This window comes from Primulina huaijiensis, chromosome 12 (assembly GCF_012295235.1).
Source record: "Primulina huaijiensis isolate GDHJ02 chromosome 12, ASM1229523v2, whole genome shotgun sequence".
In the NCBI taxonomy this organism is placed as follows: domain Eukaryota; kingdom Viridiplantae; phylum Streptophyta; class Magnoliopsida; order Lamiales; family Gesneriaceae; genus Primulina; species Primulina huaijiensis.
The window spans coordinates 4231222-4250021 of record NC_133317.1 but is presented as its reverse complement, the minus strand read 5'-3'; the positions used below and the strand labels follow the sequence as shown (position 1 = coordinate 4250021).

General features: G+C 36.6%; 3 protein-coding genes across 4 annotated transcripts; all 3 read left to right on the top strand.

Annotated features, from left to right (window-relative positions):
* Positions 1-6237: 6237 nt before the first annotated feature.
* On the top strand, positions 6238-11861 carry LOC140989558 (boron transporter 4-like). Of its 2 annotated transcripts, XM_073458802.1 has the most exons (14): positions 6238-6453; positions 7779-7896; positions 8009-8091; positions 8173-8359; positions 8466-8604; positions 8676-8841; positions 8935-9101; positions 9279-9452; positions 9562-9657; positions 9758-9874; positions 9996-10315; positions 10825-11104; positions 11216-11353; positions 11427-11860. In XM_073458802.1, exons 2-14 carry the CDS (start codon positions 7886-7888, stop codon positions 11478-11480), a joined length of 1932 nt encoding a protein of 643 aa, XP_073314903.1. In that variant the 5' UTR covers positions 6238-6453; positions 7779-7885; the 3' UTR covers positions 11481-11860. The 2 variants fall into 2 exon arrangements, with proteins under 2 accessions (XP_073314903.1, XP_073314902.1); XM_073458801.1 differs by lacking the exon at positions 6238-6453 and having other exon boundaries at positions 7721-7903; positions 11427-11861.
* Positions 11862-12311: 450 nt separating this feature from the next.
* Positions 12312-13475, top strand: LOC140990254 (uncharacterized). Its single transcript, XM_073459859.1, has one exon. The coding sequence runs from the start codon at positions 12589-12591 to the stop codon at positions 13330-13332; it is 744 nt and encodes a 247-aa protein (XP_073315960.1). The 5' UTR covers positions 12312-12588; the 3' UTR covers positions 13333-13475.
* A 3433-nt stretch (positions 13476-16908) lies between these two features.
* LOC140990130 (aspartic proteinase CDR1-like) lies at positions 16909-18305 on the top strand. Its single transcript, XM_073459711.1, has one exon. It carries the CDS (start codon positions 16909-16911, stop codon positions 18235-18237), a length of 1329 nt encoding a protein of 442 aa, XP_073315812.1. The 3' UTR covers positions 18238-18305.
* Positions 18306-18800: the final 495 nt, after the last annotated feature.

Genomic DNA, 18800 nt, shown 5'->3' with positions numbered 1-18800 from the left:
AGAGGTCGGGGTCGGGGACGTTTTGGCCGTGGTGGTCGTAAACCTTGGCAACATAACAATGGCCGACCTATCTGTCAGATTTGTGGAGTTCCAGGTCATGTAGCAAATGTCTGCTACTATAGGTTTGACAAGGAATACATCCAGAAGAAGTTCAATCCTTCCTCAAATCTTAATGGCTCTCGATTCCCACCACCACAACAACTTAATCGTTCTCCTCATCAACATCCAGCAACTGCCTTTACCACAACCACCTCTGAATCTGCAAATGAAGATTGGTGGTTCCCTGACTCCGGTGCTTCACACCATGTGACTAATGAGTTTGAAAATCTGTCCATTGGTTCTGAGTACTCTGGTGCTGGCAAAGTTCACTTGGGTAATGGTGCAGGTTTGGATATATCTCACATCGGTCACTCCAAGATTCATTCACCCTCCTCCCATCGTATTTTTCTTTTACAAAACATTCTTCATGTTCCCTGTATTACTAAGAACCTTCTTAGCGTTAGTAAGTTTGCTCAAGATAATAATGTTTTCTTTGAATTTCACCCTTCGTTTTGTCTTGTGAAGGATCTCACAACTCGAGTAGTTCTTCTCAAAGGGATCTTGCATGAAGGACTCTACAAATTTGATCTTGGTTCACCACTCTCTGCCTCAAAATCTGGGCTCACTTCGCCCTCCAGATTGCCGCCTTCTCAGCACCATCCGCATTTACTTTCAATTAAAGGGCCTTCTCATGTCTTAGATGAATGGCATTTACGACTAGGACATCCCTCCCTAGCTGTTGTCAAAAGTGTTCTGTCTCGCTGTAATCTTTCTGTTCCTAAAAATGATATTATGAAATTCTGTTCCTCTTGTGCTCTTGGCAAAAATCACTCTCTTCCTTTTCCTAATTCGAGTACTGTTATTACTGAACCTTTTGCTCTTGTCTACTCTGATGTTTGGGGACTGGCAAGTACCACTTCACGTACTGGTTTTCGTTATTATATTAGCTTTATTGATGCCTTCAGTCGCTTCACATGGATCTACTTCCTTAAACTAAAATCAGAAGCCAGTAATGCTCTTCTAAAATTCAAAAAACTTGTTGAAGTTCAATTCAATAAACAGATTAAAATTCTCCAAACAGATTGGGGTGGGGAGTTTCGGTCACTGTCCTCTTTTTTACAAGATAATGGAATCATACATCGATTGTCATGTCCTTACACATCTCAACAAAATGGTGTGGTAGAACGCAAACATCGTCACATTGTAGAAATGGGGCTTTCTCTTCTTGCCCATGCTTCGTTGCCTTTTCGATATTGGGAAGATGCCTTCTCTACAGCTGTTCACTTAATCAATCGTCTTCCCACCGCGGGCTTACATGGTAATATTCCTCTTACCTGTTTGTATAAGCATGATCCTGATTACTCTCTTCTCAAAACTTTTGGTTGTCTTTGTTTTCCATGTTTACGTCCATATAACAATCATAAACTTGACTTTCGATCAACTCCTTGCACCTTCTTGGGATATAGTGACAAACACAAAGGGTATAAATGTTTAAGTGCTAGTGGACGTCTTTTTATATCTAGGAGTGTTAGGTTTGATGAACATACCTTTCCCTTCAGTAATGAATCTCAAGCCTCTCTCACGGCTGCTCACCATAAGTCCTCATATCCTTTTTATTTGTCAACTTTATCCCCAGTCATTTTTCATCCGCCATCACCTTCTGCTTTTCCTTCCAAATCCTCTTCCTGTCCAAATACCATTGAGCATTTATCTCATGTGTCTTCTCCTACTCCAGCTTCTACGCCCATGTCTTCCTCTTCCGTATCCTCGTCCACCATACTTTCTCCAGCTGTTGCTGCACTGCCCAAAGTAAACTGCCACCCAATGACTACTCGTGCCAAGGATGGTATTTTCAAGCCCAAAGCTTTCCTTGCTGCCAGCACTTCAATTTCAGAACCCTTAACCTTTCAAGAGGCTGCCATGAATCCACAATGGTGTCAAGCTATGGAATCTGAGTTTCGTGCCTTATTAGCCAACCAAACATGGTCTTTGGTTGATGTTCCTAATGATACACCCCTTATTGGTTGTCGTTGGGTCTTTAAAACTAAGACACATCCGGACGGCTCTATTGCTCGTTACAAGGCTCGTCTTGTGGCCAAAGGATATTCTCAAACTCCGGGGCTTGATTATCATGAAACCTTCAGTCCAGTTGTAAAACCCACAACCATACGTACAGTTCTTAGCATTGCTGCTGCTCAGCAATGGAAAATTAAACAAGTGGATGTCAACAATGCATTTCTACATGGCCATCTCAATGAAGTAGTGTATATGCAACAACCACCAGGGTTTGAAGTCAAGAATTCTAATACTCGGTTGGTTTGCAAATTACACAAAGCTATTTATGGGTTGAAACAAGCCCCTCGGGCATGGTTTGATCGTCTTCGGAGTGCGCTATTAACCATGGGTTTTGTTGCATCCAAAGCTGATGCTTCACTTTTTATCAAACTTGGTTCTGGTTCTGTTATTTATGTTCTTGTATATGTTGACGATATATTAATTACAGGAAGCCATCATGACCACATCAAGGAGTTAATTCGGCAGCTGGACAATCAATTCTCTCTTAAAGATCTTGGTGATCTTTCATATTTTTTAGGTATTGAAGTTCTTTATCCAGCTGATAATTCTTTGTTCCTTCATCAAACGAAGTATGCTCGAGAATTGCTTGCCAAAACAAAAATGGGTAATGCGAAGGCCCTACCAACTCCGATGTCCAGGGGTGTTAAGTTGTCTTCCAGAGATGGTGATGCCTTTGAAGATGTCACATTATATCGAAGCACAGTTGGGGCACTTCAGTACTTAACAATCACTCGACCAGACATAGCTTATAGCGTCAACAAAGTCTGTCAATTTATGCAAGCCCCTCTCCATACACACTGGAAAGCTGTCAAACGAATACTTCGATATATCAACGGTACTCTCGGCTTTGGTATTAGTTTGGATTCTTCTTCTTCCTCTAATTTAAAAGGATATTGTGATGCCGATTGGGCCAGTGATCCTGACGATAGAAGATCTGTTTCTGGTTTTTGCTGGTTTCTTGGGAATTCTCCTATCTCCTGGTGTTCTAAGAAACAAACGGTTGTTTCTCGTTCAAGTACAGAAGCCGAGTATCGTAGCATGGCCAATGCTACGTCTGAATTATTATGGATTAACTCTCTTCTTTCAGAATTACATGTTATCTCATCACAGCAACCTATTCTTTGGTGTGATAATCTGAGCACTATCGCATTAAGTGCTAATCCTGTTCTTCATTCTCGCACTAAACACCTTGAATTGGATCTCCATTTTGTGAGGGAAAAGGTTTTAGCTAAATCTCTCAGTGTTCGACATGTCTCCTCATTTGATCAAACTGCGGACATTCTCACTAAGCCTTTAACTACAGCTGCCTTTGCTCGTTTAAGATCCAAGCTTCCCGTGGTCTGCTCGCCCCTGCTCAGCTTGAGGGGCCAAGTTAAGAGAACTAAAGAATTGGAAGCCCATGATTGAAGTCCAGTCCATACATTGGCCCATTAAGCTAAACCCAAATAACTATCGATAAGATCTGAAGCTGTTGTAATCGTTGTAACAACAAAACAGAATTTGTTAGGAATGTGTCAAGATTTGATTAGCCACAGATGTGTATTTATGCCCAGTATCTTCTTGTAAATCGTAGATGAGAATTTATGAAATTCAATTCTCAATTTGTTCTTTCTTCCTTTTACATTTTCTAACTTCCTCGACTTGTATATATGTTTCTTCATCCAAAATGATAAAATTAATAACATATTCGTATTAGAAACTAGAAGCCAGTTGCTAATTTTGAATTATGGCTTTGCTAGCTGTTAAAGGAATATGCAGGTCGTATATATACATTCTTCTTTATCAGATGATATATAGGACTGGTTCTACGAACGAGAAAGTGCCGACACCCGGCCTACTCAATATATATGATTGGGAATCCCATGAAATTAAAATCTCTTACTTTAAAGGTTTGACAAACGTATAAATATTATTGTCTTTTACTTCTTTCATTGTTAACAATTAGCAGATTGGCAAAGGCAGAATACTCGTTGAGGGTAAACATATAGCTCTTCTTGGTTATGGTTCAATGGTGCAAAATTGCCTTAGAGCTCATTCCCTTCTTGCAAAACTTGGCATTGACGTTACTGTTGCTGATGCAAGATTCTGCAAGCCGCTTGATATACATCTTGTGAGGATGCTATGCAAGAACCACAACTTCCACATTACAGTCGAGGAGGGTTCCATCGAGGGGTTTGGCACACACGTTGCTCAATTCATCGCACTTGATGGGCTTCTTGATGTCGGAGTTAAGGTTATCTTTTTGCATTTCAAATATTATTTTTGCCTGAAAGCTATTTTTCTACTCTGTTGGCACTACCTTGGTTATATGGACGACTGGATTTTCTTCTATTGTAAAAGCCTGTCATAAATAGGTGCCCTCTTGCCTTATCTTATCTTATAATATATAAGTCCTAGTTTCATGTGCTAGAGATCACTTCAACTCTCTGCTTTTACCGGAAGCCCATGGAAATTTACCGGAGCTCCCGCAAGGCTGTCAGAGGTTGCTAAAAGATCACAGGAGCACAATGGTAAGCAGACGGTGCAGCCAGCCGTGGGTGATGGTTGGTGGCAGGCCGCTGGTGTTGGTGGTGGTAAATAGTTAATTATGGTGTGATTCAATTAGATTGCACCATGTATTAGTGGGTATATAATAGGTTGATATATTATCTCAATGTATATCAAGTGATGCGAATGATCCGAAGCTTGTCCATCTGTGATCCATGTAGATTTATATGAATCGAAATATCATTGCCTATTTGATGTCAAAATGTCAGTTGCTTTTTGTTTATTTACCCATCTGCCTTAACTTTATTCATTTCTTTCAGTGGCGACCCATGACTCTGCCGGACAACTATATCGAGGGTGCATCACCAAACGACCAGCTTGCCGCTCGCCTGTCTTACGGGCAATCACATTGCTGCAACCACGTTGAATCTTCTCGGGCGAACTCGAGATGCTCTGCTCTTAATGTGTTAGTTGATATAGAACACTATAGAAACATGAATAACTAGGTGGTATTACATTAATGATTGTTCATAGATTTGTATTTCATTTGACTAAATTTAGTCATTAATATACAATGTAATCAGCTAAAAGTAATTATTAAATAAAAGTTTTGTCCGCTTAAGTTTAATAAGAATCTACAGAGGAATTAAAAATACTAGTATACCGATGCACGCGTTGCGTGCTTGTATAATATTTTTTATAATTCATTTTATTCATATTGAAATGAAAATCAAAATATAATTATAAGAAATAATGAGAGATTAAACTCCAATTTTGATAGAAAACAATTTTGATAAATTTTTCCATAATGGAGGGGTAAAAAAGGATATAAATATTTTGATGTTCTTGACGGTTTTTATCATGTCCTTGACTTTAATGAAATAGAATAGATGATAAATGCAATAACTAACTGCCAACTACCACGCAATATACAAATAAATTCAGAAACAAAAATACCGAACAATTATAATTGAATTTTTTTAATTAAATTCATCCAGTCTTTTTTTTTTTTGGTTGAAATAACCATGACATATAATATTAATCCAACTCCGGAATAAAAGATTGGGTTCAAATTACTTTAAAAGTAGTATCTTAATAGTTGATCTTATATAAGACTATCAATATTAATATTATTATTATGTTGAGATACGTATAATTAGATACACGATTATTTGATATCGATACTTTATACATGACACATATATCAAGAATAAATCTTATATTTTGTATGGAGCACTATATATATATATATATATTATATATATATTTGTGTTATTTAATGAGAAAGTTGGTGAAAAATCTTCAATCAAAACATTTCTTTGGGTTTCCTCCCTACCCACAAAATTGTGGTACTATGTCATACAAATTGTGGTACACTTCATGTGGAAATGTGGTACTAAAAAAGTACCCAGGGACTGAATACAAAAAAACAACGGCTGAGGACCGAAGTCCAATTTCTCGTTATTTAATTGGTAATAAAAACCAAAAATAGATTTTATAATTCATGACAGGAAATCCATCGGATACGAGATCTCCGGATTTCTATTTATAATATATCTCGAACCACCACCTATTACAAAGCTTCATGCATTCTCCTCTCCATTCTCCATTATCATAAATATGGCGGAGCAATAACATGGTAATAATTGGCAGAGAGAGAAAATAGGAGAATAAAGATCCAAAGAAAAGAAAAAAACACAACAAAAAAGACAAAGGTGGTGGAGAGTTTTTATCTTTTCCATTTACATATTTCTTTACCCACCCTTCTCCGGCGGCGTTTCGCCTGCCGGGAAACTGAAGAGAATCCCATTTGGCATCAATAAATTTTTCTTGCTCAATCTTTGTGCAAAGGTTAGACCACCACACACTCGCTCCGTTTTTTATTGGCCCGTCGTGGTTTTTTCTTCATTCCAAGGTTCAATCTTTTTTACGTTGCTTTTTACATCTTTTGTGTGTTTTTTAATTTTTTATTTTTGCATCGTGTGAAGAAGTTTATGAATCTTGTGCTTTTGAGGGTTGTTGTCTTTGTCGGACATTTTGTGTTAATGTGCGTCTCATTGCCTTCACTGAACCTTGTGCTTTTCTGTGGAGAGAATGCAGCAATGGAAAGATTCATGGCCATGGGATTTACTTCAGATTATGTTTTTGGATTTTGTATCCTTTTTTTTGCTATTCCCTGGATCAAGATTTGATTACCTTTTCATAGAATTTTCTGTTTAATGTTAAAATAGTGTCATCAGTATGTTATTCCTAGAAATGGAATAGTCAAAACATATATATTTTTAAATTCTTTGAATGAGTCATAGGCATGAATGAGATGCAATGAAAAAAATCTCAGTCGCACAATCAAGAACTTCGTTCTTGATATAGTTTACTCTTTCTTATATTACATAAATTTATCTGGTTTTCAACATGATAGACCTACTATTCATGGATATTATGGGGTTTAGGAACATAGCATGGTTAAAAATGTTCTTGATGGACGTATATATAATCGAGTGCAAATTTTTTGGACCTTGTGAAAGATTAATGGGACGTCATGTCTCAGTGAAATGTGTATGATTTTATTTAATTTCTTGAAAAATTTGGTTTCGTTTCCGGTTTCTTATTCAAATAAACTTTCACTTATTTATTCATTTTTAATATAATTTTGTAATCATTTTTTTACCACTTTCTTTGTATGCATGGGTGTCATTTTCTTCGATCCAACTTGGTTTTGAATAGGAAAAATTTGTAACATTTTAAGGAGTGAGGGTTTCATGTGCATTGTTGGCTATTTTATTCATCCTTTAGTCGAGTCTTCTTATTAGTTGTGAAGAGGGAGTTTATTCACATGAGTCAATTTCTTGCTTCAATATTATTATAATGAACGAATACTGTGAATATATGATCATATATCAGTTCTATGAGGATCTGCGGGACTTCTGTTTGTGAATGATTCACATAAATTTTATGTTTCTCCATGCTCCATTTATGCCATCGCCGGTTTTAGCTTTCTGTTTCATCAACTTTTTTATTATCATATCAAAAGTACTCTTGCACTGCATGATTCTTTTACAAGAATATCATTGTCCAAATTTAAAAGATCGTCGTGACTTTGTGCTGTAGTTTTTACAGGATGTCCACCACTGGTTTTATTTGTACATAGACTGAAGCAATATACTTTACTTGTCCAGTTTCTTGACTGCCTAAATGCAATGGATCATCTAAAGACTCCATTCAAGGGAGTCACAAATGACATTAGAGGAAGGTTGACATGCTACAAAAAGGACTGGATTGATACATGTGGATCGGGTGCGAGGTGAAAATGTTGATATGAATGTAGTGAATTTGTAGAAACTGCAATTTCTATTAATCAGCTCAGTATGTTAAATGGTTATCTAATTTGTGTCCATCGATCACTCAGGATTCTGGCTCCGACAGCATATATTTTCTTTGCCTCGGCTCTCCCTGTAATAGCCTTTGGGGAGCAATTGAGTAGGGAAACAGGTCAGCCTTAATATTTTCTAGTTCATTGAATTGAAAACTCACATGATTTGACTTTTTAAACTTTTTTTTATTGCGTAATAGAGGGAAGCTTGAGTCCTGCTGAGACTCTCGCTTCTACTGCTATCTGCGGCGTCATCCACGCAATTTTTGGTGGACAGCCATTGTTGATTTTAGGAGTTGCAGAACCAACCATTATAATGTACACTTATTTGTACAGTTTTGCCAAGAACAGCATTGGGAGGGAGCTGTACTTAGCCTGGGCCGGATGGTATTCTGGATGAACTTGTCTTTTCTCGGGATTACATCTCTACTTGCTAGAGTTTATCAAGAAAATTGATATTCCATGTAATTTGTTTATTTTCTTTTCGAAACAGGGTCTGTGTCTGGACAGCTTTGCTTCTCTTTCTTCTTGCGATATTCAATGCTTGCTCTATAATTACGCGATTTACGAGGGTGGCTGGCGAACTTTTTGGCATGTTGATCACTGTTTTATTCATCCAAGAGGCCATCAAGGTACTAGCGGTCTTGGCAAGTGTGGCAATGATAGATGACTATAAACATAATTTATGACTTTTGAATTGCAGGGTTTGGTGAGTGAATTTTTCATCCCAAAAGGCGAAAATTCTACTGAAGAAAACTACCAATTTCAATGGCTCTACGCAAATGGCTTGCTAGGGGTAATTTTTTCTTTTGGCCTACTTATCACTGCCTTAATGAGCAGAAAAGCTCGGTCCTGGCGTTACGGTACATGTATGTGAATTGTGAAGAGAAATGAGTGATGGCTTATTTTCCTGCTCGAAGTCTCATGTCTATTTACTCTCGATACTTGGCCGATATGCACAGGCTGCTTTCGGAGTTTTATTGCAGATTACGGGGTTCCATTGATGGTAGTGGTATGGACTTTATTATCTTATAGCGTACCGGGTGAAGTCCCCTCTGGAGTTCCAAGGAGACTCTTTTGTCCTCTTCCCTGGGAATCCAAATCACTGTATCACTGGACAGTGGCTAAGGTATTCACTTGACATTCTTGATGAAAATTATATCGTTCCGCTTTATACACAAACTAGAATCTCAATATGTTCGAAATCCCATTATTTATCCAGAATAGGGTTCAAATTTGCTATCCTGCCTAGAAAATATCTAGAATCCTCAAGAATCTTTTATCCTTTTTATGCACTATATATCAGGACATGGGAAAGATTCCTGTGGGATATATTTTAGCTGCCCTGATACCAGCTGTGATGATTGCCGGTCTATACTTTTTCGATCACAGTGTAGCTTCACAGATGGCTCAACAGAAGGAATTCAACCTCAAAAATCCGTCTGCCTACCATTACGATATCTTTTTACTAGGAGTCATGGTATATAATTTAAGCCATTGATCAATAAATTCTGTTCCTAAAATTTTAGACATACTATCATTATCTTACCTCTGGGCTAAAGACTCAGAGCATTTTCTTGTGATCTTAGACTTTGATTTGCGGTTTGCTTGGACTTCCTCCTTCAAATGGTGTCCTCCCTCAATCACCTATGCATACTAGGAGTCTTGCTGTTCTCAAGAAACAGGTGGGAGATGTGATTTCTAAGAAAGTGAACTGTTAGCTGTTTGCATATCTAAGTAGACTGTGTAGTTGTATTATTAGAAATGACATTTGTTGATTTTTAGTTGATTAGGAAGAAAATGGTGAAGAGTGTAAAAGAGTGCATGAAACAGCAGGCAACCCAGTCAGAGATCTATGGTCGACTGCAGACTGTTTTCATTGAAATGGATAGTGCTCCTTGTGTAAGTTTGCACTGTGCTCTCTACCAAAACATTTATGAAATTTAACCACCTGAGTTTTATAAGCGTGCACACTTATTAGAAGTTTGCATGATGATACAGTTACTTTGATATCATGCTGCAGCCGCATACTGTAGATAGAGAATTGGCAAACTTGAAGAATGCTGTCATGCAACATGAAGATGAAGGAGATGACAACAGTAAATTTGACCCGGAAAAGTGTATCGATCTTCATCTCCCTGTTCGAGTAAACGAGCAAAGAGTCAGCAACTTGCTGCAGTCGATGCTCGTTGGATTTGCTGTATGTATTATGCCTGTGATCAAGATGATACCTACCTCTGTTCTATGGGGATATTTCGCCTACATGGCTATTGATAGTCTTCCTGGAAATCAATTTTGGGAGAGAATCCAGCTTCTCTTCGTTCCTCCAGGTCGACGTTTCAAGTAAGAATTCCTGGAACTCAATTTTGACATTATTATGATTACTATGCGTCTTAATATTGATTTTATCTTGAGTTAGTCATAGAAATAATTTCCTTCCATATCTATCTCTAGATATTTTCATATCTGTGAAGGGGTGTGATTATGGTCTTTGAAATCGAGAGATATTAATGGAGTTTTTGCACAATGAGCATCGAGTCGTTATTGCAAGTTGGCTTTTATGGTCGTTCACATAAATCTTGTTTTGTGTTGCGTTTTTGTCATTACATTTCCACTACCTTAGAAATCAGAAAATTGAAATTCAAGAGCTTAGAATCAAAACACACCTAAAGTTTCTCTGTTGGCTGTCACATTGGTATGTGAAATTTACCGAAAACAGAACTATGGCAGCAAGGACAAGACTTCTCTAAGTGTACCTCATCAAAATTCTTGTCTCTGTCTCCATATTTATTGAAAAGGTGGATTAGCCTTGATTTTTTTGACAAATATGCTTGTAATTCTTTCTTTTGTAGAATCATTGAAGGGTTCCATGCTTCATATGTGGAGTCAGTACCGTTCAAGTACATCTTCATGTTTACGCTCTTTCAGTTTGCATATCTCTTGATGTGCTTTGGGATAACATGGATACCGATTGCTGGAATTCTGTTTCCACTTCCGTTCTTCCTTCTGATAAGTATACGAGAACACATTCTCCCCAAGGTGTTTCCACCTAATTATCTCCAAGAACTAGATGCAGCAGAATATGAAGAAATTATTGGTCATTCATTTAGAGCAAGGAGTCTATCTCTCAGGGTATGTCGTTCTTTTCTTTGTAAAATTCATCGACTGTTTATCCAACATTTCAGAGTTGGGACATATGCGAGCACTCAAAATATGGTAAAATCTTGATTAACATAAATACAGGACAGAGAATCACCCAATACAGACGAAGAAGCAGATGTTTGTCCTGATGTATCTTCTGCTGAGATATTGGATGAAATGACGACTCATAGAGGTGAACTGAAGCATAGGTCAGTGAGCTTCAACGGAAGACAATTACAGGTTAGTGACATGCAAAAAGAACCCAACAAGCATTACATCATAAAATTCATATATTTTTAACGTGATATTCCAGGTTTTTCCAGAAGAAGATTCTCCAAGGATGTTATATCAACACTCACTCGTGTAAAACTACATGATACCCGTTTAAAGTTTTCCCAAGAATATTGTTGACTTCACTCGAATTATCTGATGAATATAGCATAGGAAGTGCACATTTAAGACATGGAAAAGAGGGGGAAATGGAAGAATTGGTGAAAGGGGAGTTAGGAAAACTGGATTGAGTGTTGTATTTTTTTTTCCTTGAGAAGGCAGGCTGTAGTTTGCAAGAATGTGATCTTTGTGGATTGGAGTACAAAGGAGGAACGTGAATGGCAAAGATTTTTAGACATTTTTTTTGTCTTGTATAATTGAGAATTTAGTACTGGAACTTGCTAACTACTACTCAGTTTTTGTTAGAAGAAATAGTTGATTGTTTTCCCCTCAACTTATACTGTGTGACATTTGATCACAAATTATTTCATTTGATTTGTTTTTAGTTCTTTTTATCTGAATATGGTCCCATACCTTAATTTTTATAAGGAATTCATATAAGTTGCATGGCTATAGAATAAAAAGTAAGTTTATTGTGAGACGGTCTCACAAATCTTTATCTGTGAGACAGTTCAACCCTACCGATATTCACAATAAAAAGTAATACTCTTAGAAAAAAATAATACTTTTTCATGAATGACCCAAATAAGAAATCCGTCTCACAAAATACGATCCGTGAGACCGTCACAAACAAATTTTTTGTCTTTATTTTTTTATAACTTTAGTTTTTTTTAGTTTTTTTCTCACTCAAAGTGATGATATGTGGCAGTGTCACATAATCGTCATATTAATATCATATCAGTGTTGCATCGTTTCGACTAACATACTACTAAGAATAAAATTTGATAATTATGATTAATGACATGTTACAAGTTTATCATTAAAAAAAATGAAATTTGATGTGGGGGAAGGAGCCTGATCAAAGTGGGCTCCCCCGTCCCCATTGAAGAAAAAGCAGCACACGCCTTGGGCATTTTCACACCCGTTGCCAATTTCTTGAGTTAGCCGTTGAGACTCTGTAGACTGCAGCAGTTCTTCCGCAGTGATAACTCTTGAAACCCGGAATTAGACCATCGATTTCAACTCCAAATCAGAGGCGGCATCATCACACACTGCAAGTAATTTCAGTGTATCTATATCTGAAAATGGATTATTTTTTATCGGATAGTGACGATGAGAAAGCAGTGGAAGAGATTCTAGCTCAAGCAATGGATTTGTGTGTTGATGAGCAGGTGGCAGCCATCAATTGTGCTGGTATAACTGATTCCGCCCTCCCTTCTCACTTGGAAACACGCTTTCGGAAGCTGAAATCTTTCCCATCATGCAGCAAGAAATCTAGTAATGCTGACGGGTTTCAAGAAGCTTCCAGGAAGAATCAAGGCGTAGGAAAGAACAGCGAAAATGAGCCTTCCACATGTTCGAAGAAATTACCTGTAAAAAAGAGTAGTTCATCTCCTTCAAAATCACCTGAGGAAAGAATATTTTCGCCAATTAAGAGCAACCCGCGTACGAAACTGAGAAGAAAAGGATTAAAGTCCTCGTCTTCATATTCTTTGGAGGACTTATCGAGTGGTTCTTTGTCTCCTCCTGTGAAGAAATCTGGTTGCTTTTTGTGTTCTCCAAAGAAGGTACCAAGGAAGAAAGGTAAAGTGAAGAAGGGTTTGGATTCGGAGCTTGATTGGGAGAAGAATGATGAGATTTTTTCTGATTTGAGTATTTTCTCAGTGAAAAGTGAGAGGAAGATGATGAAGAAAGCTATGAAGGATGAAGAAGAGATTTGTAGAGAGGCTGAAAAAATAGTGAAGTGGGCAAAGCATGCTTCTGCGAGGATGGATGTTTCTGGCATTGAAGATGCATTAAGTGATGATGAAAACTCGAAATTTCACTAGTTTGCGTTCATTTCTTCTTTCATATAACATGATAGTATCAATGCCAAAACTGGGGTTGGTTTTCTCTTCCTAAAAAAATATTAATTTTGCATCTTCTTTGTAAAAGTTAAGTGAATATCATACTACTAAATTCTTGATATATATGTGTCCATCCAGCGATAGATAGAGCCGTGTCTTATTACACTTGAGTTTTGAAATAAAACTTCTACTTAAAAACTCAGTAAGGAATCTTGATTCTCGATATCTTAAGTTTAAATTTGACCATAATGCTTAGGAATCTGGTTTTTTTTCCGAGCGTAAAATGGAGCTTGAACCAGGGGGGGTTGCCTGGCTTCCTCACATTTCTCAATGGTCTCGTGTTGGTTTGGTATGTTGAGAAAGGAATTTTCAACCTAGCACAAAAGTGATGCCCTTGTAGATACAATGGCCCCGAATATGGGTTTATACCGTTGAGAAAATGGATTTTCGTGCTTGAGGCGTAGGTTGGTTGCTTAGTTATGTTTCTTTGTGAGTTAACATGGTGGCTTTCATTTTGGTGGTGTCAATAGGAATCCCTGTGTTGCACATTTAAGCAAGTTTATCGGTTGTCTGTATTCCTACCGAACCACTGGACCTTGATTATAGGGGACATTAACTAACAGTCAGATTTCTAATCGAATATTGAAGAAAACGTAAACCTGACCTCTTCTTTTTTAGGTTAATCTCCAGAGTTAATGTAATAGTCAGCAAATCATGTAAATCAACCTGGACAAGCTATGTACCACAGGCTTGCCCTGCAAGCCACACTACTCTGAAAACCATATATTTAATTTCGAACTCGGCACGACTCAAATCAATTTCGGGATCGACCTAGGCTCTGGTTATGATGGAACCCCGGTTCGAGGAACAATACACTTTTTAGTCTTTTTGTGAATGTTTCGAGTTATTCTTTGCATTATAGCTTGGAGTTCACAAGTCTAACAAAAGCTTTCGTTCTCAATAGCATTTTCAAGTTAAAGGTTAACTAATTCAAACCCCCAAAAAGAACTAACAAAAATCAATCAAGGACCTCAACATTCATTCAAGAAATTCATGTAATTAGCACATAAAACACAATGGAAAGTATAAAATAAATTTCTCAATTAATTAAATATTTGGTTTTTCAAATTAATTTTATGTAAAAATTTTTAAAATTATAGGATCTAAATATCAAATTAATTTTATATTAATTTTCAATCATTATGAATCCCATTAACCTGGATGTGTTTTCAATAGGTCCAATAAAGTAAGATGAATGCCATCACAACATAACTAATTAAGAAATTATATTTCTACTAAAATTATTAATTCGGTCTTAATTCATTGTTTTGCCTCGTTTCTTTAAATATTAGAAAATTCCTTTGATGAAATAAGAGAATTCAAGAACGCCATTTTAGGTAGACTGCTAAATTGCTCCTCCCCTTGTTCAAATTTTTGAATTTTTGTTCGTATTTATATTAAAATGGGAAATAGTCAATTTATTCATGTAAGTTATAATGTTTGCTTTTTTGCTAATTTGCACTAGCATTCCTCTATTATGCAAAAACCCTCAAAATTAAATTAATAGGCTAAAGCCATCTCCAACCACAAAATCTATTTTGATGCAAATTTTACACTAAAATAGTGCGATTTCTGCACTATATACAACATCTATCTCCAACTCATTTACTTCAAATCTTACACCAAAAAGAATATTCTCGAAATATTTCTTTTATTTTACATATATTAATTATTATATTTTATTTAATATATTTTTAATTATGACTAATGTCTTATTATTAATAAATTTATATCAATTATTGTATTTTATTCAAAATTCAAGCTGAAAACACACTGACCCTAAGAAACATGTATTTAGTTAAAATTGTGTTCAAGTTATGTAACTTTGATTTTTGTTGATTTTTAGTCCTATTTCATTGGAGCACTTAAATGACACAAGAAAATGTTGATATGATATTGTAAATTGTTGATGTGACATCATAAAATTGATTATGCGTCTGATGTCACGTTAATACTCTGGTGAAATAGTACTTAAAACCAATAAAAAAAATTATAAAACTAAAACACAACTTTGATAAGTTACATGACAAAAAAATGATAACATAAAATGAGTGATTATTTTCTATTAAAATAGAAATTGTTTATTTTGAAACATATGGAAAAATTAAATCACAGTGATGATTTGTGCCAAAATGAAACGGAATAGAAACGTGTAAAATAAAATCTGAAACAAAACAACAAGCTCACGAGTAGGGCTAGGAAAATATACCGAAATATCGAAATATCGAAATATCGTATCGAAAAAATACCGAAAAAATCGATATACCGAAAATTTCGGTACGGTACCGAAATTTTCGGTATAGGTATCGGTACGTAATTATTTTTTTTCGGTATTTCGGTATACCGAAATACCGAAAATAATTTTTTTATTATTATTTTTTAAAATTTAAGTTCGGTATACCGAAAAAATATCGGTATACCGATAATATTTTCGGTATACCGACATTTTTTTGGTATACCGACAAAATTTTCAGTGTCGGTACGGTATCCGGTATGAACTTTTTCATATCGAAAATTCGGTATACCGAATATGCGGTATACCTAATTTTCGGTATCGGTATCGATATGGAAAAATTCCATACCGATATTTACGGTACGGTATACGGTACCGTAGTTCGGTACGGTCCCCCTCTTCTTATTTAGATTGCATCACGAGCTCATAATGTGGGGATTAATTAGTAAAAATCTTACTTTAACCCCTTGATGAAAATTCACATGCTAATAAACTAAAATTGAAAATAAATTTGTATATAAATATCATTCGTCAAAAAAATATATTTCACTTCATTTTGTATCACTCGAGAAAATGCATAAAATTTATTCATAAGTGACGATATATGTATATATTTTTTTACATTTCGGGGAAATAAAATTGTTAATGTAAATGTCAAATAATATGAGAAAAACTAATATTAATAATAGAACATTATAACCAAAGCACCCAAAAAAGGAGAGTATATTTGTATGAATGAAATTTACAACTGTTTCTTTATTAAATATAATATGTTAGCATACTTGCATTATTTTAAAATACCCTTCTAGCCAAGAAATTATTCGGAAATCTCATTAAATCTAATATTATTATTTAATTACCTATGAGTTACACGTATATACTTTTCATGCAGATAATCGGATTACTGCGATTACGTTGTGCATGGTAACCAAAAGGTCCCCATTTTTTCACATTAATGCGCGATTTCATGATAAATGATTTCTGATACACAATCAAATCATAGATTAACTGTATCAAAAATTATACATGAATTTAAATTTTGAAAATGTATATGTAATATATGATTAATTATTTCGGTTTCTCCGATCCTTCCAACGGTGATTACATGCAATTAACCCATTAAATGAATTAATTAAAACTTTCAAAAAAATGTGAAGGGAAAGAAAGATTCCCATTCAATTTCCATCTAAAAATTACTGAATATTTGCCTATAAATTTAATCTTGTTTTCCGTAAGAATCTTCATTGCATTGCTCAGTAAAACCAATGGCTTTTTCTTCCGATGTACCGGCCTTGTTCTTTCTTGCGTTCATTTTCTCTATTTCTAGCATAGAATCCATTAAACATGGTGGGATCACTCTTGATTTGATACACCGCGACTCCCCGGATTCCCCCCTCTACCAATCCTCGTACACACGTTACGAACGTCTAACGAATGCGTTCCAACGTTCGTTTTCACGTAAATCTTCTCTCCATAGGACATACAAAGTGATCAACTCAGGCTCAGACTTGAGCTCGGGCTCGTTTGAGTCGACCCTCACTCCCATTGGCGGGGAGTACCTGATGAAGATCGGCATCGGGACGCCACCTGTCGAAATCTTGGGCATAGCTGACACCGGCAGTGATTTGACATGGACTCAGTGCAAGCCATGTTCTTCATGTTTCAAGCAGAAGTCCCCACTTTTTGATCCGGACAACACCAATACATACCGGAAGGTGTCATGCGAAGCCGAGCTATGTTCCGCGGTTGGCCAGTGGAGTTGCGACGGCGAAAACAAGTGCAACTATGAGATATCCTATGGCGATAGGTCGCACAGCACCGGCCAGATCGGGACCGAAACCTTTGTCTTAGGGAACGCCTCGTTCCCTAAGGTGGTATTCGGTTGCGGGCACGATAACAGTGGCACGTTCAACGATACGGAAACCGGGATCGTTGGACTCGGGGGCGGGGACATATCGATTGTCAAGCAGCTGGATAAGTCGATCAGGGGTCGGTTCTCGTACTGCCTGACGTTTCTTGATTCGAATGTTTCTAGCAAGATAAGTTTCGGGGCCGATGCGGTAGTCACGGGGCCGAAAGTTGTGTCAACTCCATTAGTACAAAAATCACCGAGCACCTTCTATTTCCTAACCCTAAAGGGAATCAGCGTGGGGAACAAGAAGTTGGAATACATCTCGGACGCATCCGATTACGGCCAACAGGCAGATGAAGGTAACATCATTATCGACTCTGGTACGACGTTAACGTTCCTCCCCCAAGAGCTATTCTATGATCTGGAGGCTGCTCTAGTCAAGGTTATCAAGGGAAACCGTGTCGACGACCCTCAAGGTGTTTTTGAGCTATGCTACGAGTTGCCTAGTACCGGTGAATTCGACACCCCACCTATCGTTGTACACTTTTCGGGGGCAGATTTGGAGGTGGCTCGGGGAAGCACCTTCATCGAGGTGAAGCTCGGGGTGGTTTGTTTGACGTTCGTGCCGTCGAACGATTTCTCCATCTTCGGAAACTTGCACCAAATGAATGTCAACATAGGGTATGATCTTGTGAAGAAGGAAGTCAGTTTCGTGCCCACTGATTGTACCAAGTTCGAGTAAGTAAATGATAATGTGATTATTTATTCCCTAAGTTTGGTTTTTCCGTTGTAATTTTTATTTTCTTTGAATTTTCGTAGATGGGGCAATTATCCACTTTTTGTTATATGGAAAAATGTATTTTCGGATGAAAAAAAAAAAAAGAAAAGAAAGATGCATTTAGCTTTCGTGGATATATATTCCTGGTGCAACTATGTTTTATAATCTTAAAATTTTACCTTCATATACTGTTATAGGGGCATTGTTCATCCATTTATGCCAACTAGCGATCTATCGAATAGTTACAATAACATTTGTCATTCACACTTGCTCACATATATGTATCAAATAAATAATAAATTGAAGCGGCATCCTTGTTATAAGGTCTAGCCGCCCATTGCCAAAAATTTCAATTGATTTTATATATATATATATTCAAATACTATTGTTGAATACGCACAATATATTTATAATACCCAAAAAGGTGCCAAATCGAACTTTTCTATCAAGTTGTCCATAAAAAAATAATGCTAATAATTTGTTTAATTAGTGATATATTTAGTTTTATTTCATCTACATACTCACTT